At 38.3% G+C, this 8,943-nt stretch overlaps 1 protein-coding gene across 1 annotated transcript in view; it reads right to left on the bottom strand.

The window, feature by feature from the left end:
• The window catches only part of LOC107584177 (zinc finger CCCH domain-containing protein 7B-like), a 25,233-nt gene that overhangs the window by 8,066 nt on the left and 8,224 nt on the right, over positions 1-8,943 (bottom strand). Inside the window, exons 11-20 of the mRNA XM_016270682.1 lie at positions 8,085-8,335; positions 7,184-7,286; positions 6,928-7,089; positions 5,434-5,718; positions 5,170-5,228; positions 4,933-5,035; positions 4,676-4,837; positions 3,263-3,468; positions 3,059-3,159; positions 2,773-2,954 (exon numbers count right to left, since the gene is read on the bottom strand). Of these exons, the coding sequence (XP_016126168.1) occupies positions 2,773-2,954; positions 3,059-3,159; positions 3,263-3,468; positions 4,676-4,837; positions 4,933-5,035; positions 5,170-5,228; positions 5,434-5,718; positions 6,928-7,089; positions 7,184-7,286; positions 8,085-8,335 (1,614 nt within the window). The remainder of the gene's footprint in view (positions 1-2,772; positions 2,955-3,058; positions 3,160-3,262; positions 3,469-4,675; positions 4,838-4,932; positions 5,036-5,169; positions 5,229-5,433; positions 5,719-6,927; positions 7,090-7,183; positions 7,287-8,084; positions 8,336-8,943) is intronic.

An 8,943-nucleotide genomic window follows, 5' to 3' on the forward strand; every position in this document is an offset into this window, starting at 1 on the left:
GGATATCTGGTTAGATCACAAGACTGGAGTAGAGAGCACTATGAATTGTTCGTCACGAGCGCAGTAAGTGAAATTTAAAACTGTTAAAAGAAAAGGCTCAAACTAATGCACATATTTAATACAATAGTGACTACACATCAATATCTCTTCACTTTGTGCTTTGTACTTCTCTATGTGGAGCGCTGCGACTCCGTGTTGCTGCAAGCGCATCATTCTGCGCAAGGGATGCGCATAAGCGCTTTGTGCCGCTCTGTATTTGGAGCCTTTAGTATTATAATACTTTTGCGCAATGAAAGATTAATAATAGCCTTTCTTGTTCATCTGATCTCATATGTTGCTGCCTCATTACTCTGCTATACATTTAAAAGAAATGTCTTTTAATTTATACAGTAGTCAACATTTGAAGTGGATCAAAAAAGTTAATCAAAGTTGTCCTAAGACAAGAACGGGTATTATTTTGGTTTTAGGACAACTTTGATGAAAGGTTTTGATCCACTTCAAATGTTGACTACTATAATATATATTTATATATTACTTGATTTTCATGAATGTATTTTACAACAATACAAAGAGCAATGTGTAGGCCTACCAGATTTAGTCCTACACTTAATCACAGCAACATATGATAGATAGAACAGAAAAAAAAGACTATTAATAATCTTTCATTGAGCAAAAGTATAATATGAAAGGGTATGACTCCAATACAGAGCGGCACAAAGCGCTTATGCGCATCCCGTGTGCAGAATGATGCGCTTGAAGCAAAATGGAGTCAACAGTGTGCAGCGCTCCTCATAAAAAAAGGGAAGAGATATTGATGCGTAATAGTGTTGTCAAAGTACCAAAATTTCAGTATTCGGTACCAATACCCGTGAAAATCCACGGTTTTCGGTACCAAAGCAAAACACAAAAGCATGCTAATAAAATTTTTTGACTACTTTAATTTAATCCAAAATGTGTACATATTTAATTTTAAAGGGATTTTGAAACCTAGAGCTATTCAGCCAAGAATAGATAGCTTAATAGCTTAAAAAATTTAAAATAAAAAGCCCAGAACTTCTGACTGATATGACACAAACAATGTTAACCATTTTCTAACACACTAACACACATATTTTAGATTCACAATTAATTTAAAAGCCTCTGGAGTGTAAAAATAGTAAATATCATGTCCTCCTGTTTTTTTACCCTAATAAAAGTTATAGGAGCATTAAATAGTTAAAGAAACTTCATTCATATGCTCATTATATTAGCATTAGCCGCGCTTATGCTAACGATTAACTACTCCAATAACAGTGTTCATTTCAATCCGACATTCAAATTAAAATATTGAATAATATGCAGTGTTTCCCCCAGAACCTGCACTCTATCTGTGGCGGCATATATATGCAAATTCATTCTCTGCCAGCAGGAGGCGCTTGTAGAGCACGAGAGATCAGGTTTCCCTGTAACGCTGTACACAAAGCAGCGCTCAGCTCACAAACGCTGCTCAGGCATTACAGGCAAGATGAAATGAAAATGACATCCATAATTTTCTGAAGACAGTCGTTTCCTTCAGAAATACAGTGATATAAAAACACCCGCACCGGGTTTCGACTTTGACACGTGCAGTGCTCATGATTATTCAACAAAGTCAAAGCCTTTTGGAAAATCTATTTGTGGCTGTGGGTTTTGATATTGTGGTGGGCCGCCTCAAATAAATCAATGTATGGGAAACACAAATATAAAAAATTAAACAAACTTACCTGCTTGAACTCTTTCATTTAATGTGGGTGTCTTTAAAGTGTTTTGTTAGTTTGGTGTGTTTCCTCGTTCTGAGGTCGCCACGTCTCAGTGCTTTTATGAAGAGAGCGCATCTGCGCACCTTTCGGATAGCGCATCAAGAACCGGGTTGACCGTGTACTCGGTACCACCGGTACTTAAAAAAAACCTGGTACCGTAACATTTTCATTTTTTTTAGTACCGACTTGGTACCGAAGTACAGCGTCTTTTGACAACACTAATGTATATTATATCTGTGCGATATTTTATTAAGCCTTTTCTTTTAACTGTTTTAAATCTCAGTTATTGTGCACTCTTGAAGAGAGTTTCAACGTTTTGACTGTAGTAACCGAATGTGACACGCAGTCTGAATGCTGAATGGAGGATGACAGACAGACACAGCGGGGAGAAGAGTTTGTGAACTTGACTTAAATATTCATTTATACTTCACATTAAACTATGGAACGGCTTCAGAACACTTAAAATCTAGAGCACAAAAACTTTATGGTGCTTTATAATGTTTTTGTGCCTTTCGTGGGGCTTAACAATAACACAGTAGTATACGCACTATATCGGATTTGGATCGATCTCGTCTGACCGATACATGATCCGGCAGAAAATGCCATTATCGAAGCCGATACCGATACTGAGTATCGGATCGATCCATCCCGATTGAAAACAGTTGTGCTGCTTAATATTTTTGTAAAAACTGATTTTTTAAAAATAGAACATTTTAAAACAACAGCATTTATTAGAAATGCCATAAAAGTATTAACTAACACTTTAATTTAATGCATACTGGCTGAGTATTAATTTATTTTTAAAAAATCTTACTGAAAAAAAAAATGGATGAAATCAATTGTTTTTCAAATGAATCAAAAGGTTTCTTAAATGGACTGAACATTCAAAACACAAAAAGCTTAAACATATATACATGAGCTTATGGATTATAAATCAAAACAGCAGATTGAAGTGTGCATGCATACAAACATTATTATAGCATGTTTTATGTACCTGTGTCCTGCTGAAGCACCCAACACTTGAGTTCTATGACTGAATGTGCAAAGGAGCAACTGTCCTCTCGCTGGCAGCCATATCGCACCTCATGGCGGCACACGTCAAACTGGCAGAGTGGGTGAAGAGAGCGCACTTTACTGTAGCGCACGTTTGCTGAGCGAACCACGTGCACCAGGCACCTGTTAGACACAAACATTTGAGAGGGGATATGATGCGATGGCTGTTTAAGTGCTGCAAAATCATATTAGTGATCCAAGTCTCAATGCGGCAAAAAAAGACTCACTTGTTATCATCAAAGGGATGTCGTGCAGTGAGGTTGGAACACACAGCGAGATTCTCCTTGCTTCTCTTGCTAATGATACGAGGCTTACTGTCAAAACATTCCTACAGGAAGCCAGAGGCCAGAATAATCACTTGGACAACATATCAAAGCAAGAATGTAACATATCTAGCTGAGACAGACATTAAATATGAAGGTGCACATTACCTCACAGAGGAACATAAACATGCCCATATGGAGCTGAAGGAGACGGGTGACACTGAGGGCCCGTCGTTCGTTGGTACCCAGAGGGTCAAACAGAAGCTCACGACTTAGAGCTCCCTTCCTCTCTTGTGTCCAAACATCTATCTCCTCTTGGCAATAGGCAAAAGTGCAGTTTTCACCATACTGACACTCCTGACGCTCTTGTACCTCTGGAAAGAGAGAATGATCAATGAGCTTAATTATTCAATCTTATCATTATGAAATTATAAATTATCATAATATTACATACATGTACATATCATTTTTTTTAACAAAAACAATTAAATCTTGATTATCTGTTTCCAGCATGAGTAGATTCTAGAGGAGTTAAACGTTGGGCAAACAGCAAATTGATTCGATCCACAATTCACATGTTTTTGATTTGCACATTTGGATTTCACAAATTCAGAATAATTAGATTTAATGCTGCTCACAATGAATTCTATTCAATTATAGATTTGATTCTATATTTTTAGTGCATTCGTAAGATTATGTAAATGCTTCTCCTAATGCGTCTTTAGTTAAAAAACGACTTAATTATTACAGTTTAAAGTAAACACTGAACACATGTACATACAGGCTATTTGGATATATATCAAAGAGTGCAATGTGCTGATAAAATATTTTAGAACTGAACAAACCTAGGAAAACATTCCATATGTCTTTTAAATATTTTCTTTCCATGAGTTTTCTGGTACTGAATGTGCCCATTTTTAAATTCCCTATTACTTTCCAGGTTTTTCCCTATATCCTAAGACCCCTCAATGTCTTCTGCTCTCCCATGTAAACAATTATACCACTAAAACAACAGTATTTTATCTTACAGAAAATAGCAATACGATTTTTATAATATGAAATCATTTAATATTTTTAGTAGCAGTGGCCACGCAATGAACTGGTAGCTTTCATCAACGGGTTGTGAGCATTTGGTTGTAAGACCACAGCACTATTGTAGAGAGCCGTCATTTGCTCATATGACTGCGAGTAACAGGCCTGAGGAACGATCACACAAAAAGTACTCAGAAAACATGTCAATGAGAGTTACTGATGGAACGGAAAGCGAGCACAATTCAGTGAAAGGCACGTGTCTGCGAGGGAGAGCTGTCAGGATGTGAATCATGCCACAATCATGTGTATGCAAGTAATTTAATGTGTATATATTTAAAAATATTGAACTGAATCACAATTCATTTGATTTTTAATATTTTAAAAGGATTATTGGCCGAAAAAATGCAAGATTCATCATGCATCAGCATGCGAGTCGTTAGACCACTAACCGACTTTAACACTGGCCACAACCATTTTAGAATAATGTACATCCCAAACATCTATTCAGTACATAATTTCCACAATTCTTCAATAAACACTGAGCCATACCTTTGCAGAGAACAAAGGCCCCAAGGAAGTTATTACGAGCAGGACGGGGCCGCACCCTCTTCCAGGTGGGGTCATCTGAGGATTTCAGGCGACAGAGCAGCACATCTCTCTTACAGCGATGCGCTGCATCAGGTTGATAATGGTAGTCCATCACCCGTGACCCTTATACAGAAAAAAAATTCACTTCTTTCAGACAGGTACAACATGTTTAGGAATAGTTCTTATTTTTCATATCACACAGTTAAGAGGTACAATACCTATGCGACTGTAGCAAGCATTGCACGCCTGTCTGAACTCATGTGTGGCAGCCAGAGGGTTTCGTGACAGCAGAGAAAGATTGGTACCAACTGGTCCATTCTGCTGAAAGCAAGAACAATTCTTTGAGTAGGTGATAGATAGCAAACCGTTTTTTTCCAAACATTTAAAGTTGCATACAAAGCAGACATATTGAGTAAGACTGAGCAGTTTACAAGTACAGAACAGTTTAAACTCACTGCATTGGAGGCATTATGATTCCGCAAACTGGGGATGAAACTGTGAGACATTCGTCCTCCTAAGATTAATAAAGAAAGTAAAATGAATGTAATAAAAAAAGACTTGATTTATCAATATTGAACTATTGTAATGTCAAGATTTTTTATATATTATTTAAATAAAGGTAATATTATTTAATGCTTCCATGCTAAGTAAAATAACTAATTTCTTTCCAAAACACCAAACGTTTGAATGGCAGTGTGTATCACATTTCAAACACTCACCAGGAAGTGTGTACTCGGAAAGGGAATCCAGTCCTCCTGTGATTAGTGATCCAGACCCCCCTTTCCCAGCAGCGTCTCCAGCTCCAGAGCTAAAGGAGCCGAGGGAGTCCATCGTCTGGGAAGAGGCTTCGCTTTGACCTAGAACTGAGGAGGACTCCAGTGGGGGGAGCGGACTGACAGCAGAGTTGAAATATTGAGTCGTGAGCTGAGCGGAGGATGCTGGGAGACCTGGAGAGTACGGAGGCCTCAAACCCACAGCAGTGTTTGGTAGGTTAGTGGGAATACCTCTGGAAAGAGAGAATGATCAATGAGCTTAATTATTCAATCTTATCATTATGAAATTATAAATTATCATAATATTACATACATGTACATATCATTTTTTTTAACAAAAACAATTAAATCTTGATTATCTGTTTCCAGCATGAGTAGATTCTAGAGGAGTTAAACGTTGGGCAAACAGCAAATTGATTCGATCCACAATTCACATGTTTTTGATTTGCACATTTGGATTTCACAAATTCAGAATAATTAGATTTAATGCTGCTCACAATGAATTCTATTCAATTATAGATTTGATTCTATATTTTTAGTGCATTCGTAAGATTATGTAAATGCTTCTCCTAATGCGTCTTTAGTTAAAAAACGACTTAATTATTACAGTTTAAAGTAAACACTGAACACATGTACATACAGGCTATTTGGATATATATCAAAGAGTGCAATGTGCTGATAAAATATTTTAGAACTGAACAAACCTAGGAAAACATTCCATATGTCTTTTAAATATTTTCTTTCCATGAGTTTTCTGGTACTGAATGTGCCCATTTTTAAATTCCCTATTACTTTCCAGGTTTTTCCCTATATCCTAAGACCCCTCAATGTCTTCTGCTCTCCCATGTAAACAATTATACCACTAAAACAACAGTATTTTATCTTACAGAAAATAGCAATACGATTTTTATAATATGAAATCATTTAATATTTTTAGTAGCAGTGGCCACGCAATGAACTGGTAGCTTTCATCAACGGGTTGTGAGCATTTGGTTGTAAGACCACAGCACTATTGTAGAGAGCCGTCATTTGCTCATATGACTGCGAGTAACAGGCCTGAGGAACGATCACACAAAAAGTACTCAGAAAACATGTCAATGAGAGTTACTGATGGAACGGAAAGCGAGCACAATTCAGTGAAAGGCACGTGTCTGCGAGGGAGAGCTGTCAGGATGTGAATCATGCCACAATCATGTGTATGCAAGTAATTTAATGTGTATATATTTAAAAATATTGAACTGAATCACAATTCATTTGATTTTTAATATTTTAAAAGGATTATTGGCCGAAAAAATGCAAGATTCATCATGCATCAGCATGCGAGTCGTTAGACCACTAACCGACTTTAACACTGGCCACAACCATTTTAGAATAATGTACATCCCAAACATCTATTCAGTACATAATTTCCACAATTCTTCAATAAACACTGAGCCATACCTTTGCAAAGAACAAATGCCCCAAGAAAGTTATTACGAGCAGGACGGGGTCGCACCCTCTTCCAGGTGGGGTCATCTGAGGATTTGAGGCGGCAGAGCAGCACATCTCTCTTACAGCGATGCGCGGCATCAGGTTGATAATAATAGTCCATGACCCGTGGCCCTAATTTTGAAAAGATTCACTTTTTTTCAGACAGGTACAACATGTTTAGGAATAGTTCTTATTTTTCATATCACACAGTTAAGAGGTACAATACCTATGCGACTGTAGCAAGCATTGCACGCCTGTCTGAACTCATGTGTGGCAGCCAGAGGGTTTCGTGACAGCAGAGAAAGATTGGTACCAACTGGTCCATTCTGCTGAAAGCAAGAACAATTCTTTGAGTAGGTGATAGATAGCAAACCGTTTTTTTCCAAACATTTAAAGTTGCATACAAAGCAGACATATTGAGTAAGACTGAGCAGTTTACAAGTACAGAACAGTTTAAACTCACTGCATTGGAGGCATTATGATTCCGCAAACTGGGGATGAAACTGTGAGACATTCGTCCTCCTAAGATTAATAAAGAAAGTAAAATGAATGTAATAAAAAAAGACTTGATTTATCAATATTGAACTATTGTAATGTCAAGATTTTTTATATATTATTTAAATAAAGGTAATATTATTTAATGCTTCCATGCTAAGTAAAATAACTATTTCTTTCCAAAACACCAAACGTTTGAATGGCAGTGTGTATCACATTTCAAACACTCACCAGGAAGTGTGTACTCGGAAAGGGAATCCAGTCCTCCTGTGATTAGTGATCCAGACCCCCCCTTCCCAGCAGCGTCTCCAGCTCCAGAGCTAAAGGAGCCGAGGGAGTCCATCGTCTGGGAAGAGGCTTCGCTTTGACCTAGAACTGAGGAGGACTCCAGTGGGGGGAGCGGACTGACAGCAGAGTTGAAATATTGAGTCGTGAGCTGAGCGGAGGATGCTGGGAGACCTGGAGAGTACGGAGGCCTCAAACCCACAGCAGTGTTTGGTAGGTTAGTGGGAATGGCCCCTTGAACTGGGTTCTGATGGATAGATAAGAAAGTCAGTACTTTTACATTGATCAATCCAGTATTGAGCAACTATATCCCACTGTTCCTCCCTACAGCTCTCTATTTCACTCACCACACAGATCTCAGCTCCTTTGGGAATACTTTCCAGCAAGGTGTCCAGACATGAGGTGTCCTCATTCATCACACATTCACCCATGTGTTCAGATACAGGCACAGAGTACGGCACCCGCCCCGATGGCTCCTGGCTTGGGCTTTCTGGCATATCTTGGGGCACAACTGGGCTCAGTGAGGGCATCTGTGGGTCATCACTTACTGGGATTGGTGTAGCCAGAGGAGCAGGGATGCACTGGGCACTTGTTAAATCTGTGGGATAAAGATGAGAACACTGAACCATCCAATTAATTTTTGCTTAATGAATATCCATAAATGTACTCATATTTTAATTAGATTTTTAAATACTGGTGTATGTATATTTGAAGTTCATTTGCAAAAACCGATAAACGGCACTTTAAAAAACAAATGGAGCTGATTGCCGTGCATTATTCTCCACATATAGCATGGTCTGAACCCTAAACACATTTTGTCAAAAAAGCCGGTTTTGTCCACTTTCAAGGCATCGTGAGTTCACGTTTTACTGCAGAAGCCGACAAGCGCCCTTGTTGTTTTTGAACAGAAGCCGACAAGTCCATTTAGGCAAATCAGCACGCTGTATTCAGGTCAGGTGACAAGGCTACTTTCACTTTGAAAAGACGTGCTAGCTGAGAGGAGTTTTGTCTAAGCTGACTAAGTGATCGAGGATGGATCATTTGGACGAACTTGAGGAACCTGTGATATCTTCTTCAGGGCGAAAAAGGAAAATAAAAGCTGAAACGTTTTCACGGAACCTTGCAAAAGCAACGCGTTACAATGGTGAGGGGAAAGCTCAGTGTATTGCGTGTAATCACATCCATACAGTTTATGATCACAACAAC

The sequence above is a fragment of the Sinocyclocheilus grahami genome, unplaced genomic scaffold (assembly GCF_001515645.1).
Source record: "Sinocyclocheilus grahami isolate Dianchi unplaced genomic scaffold, SAMN03320097.WGS_v1.1 scaffold57.1, whole genome shotgun sequence".
Taxonomy (NCBI): domain Eukaryota; kingdom Metazoa; phylum Chordata; class Actinopteri; order Cypriniformes; family Cyprinidae; genus Sinocyclocheilus; species Sinocyclocheilus grahami.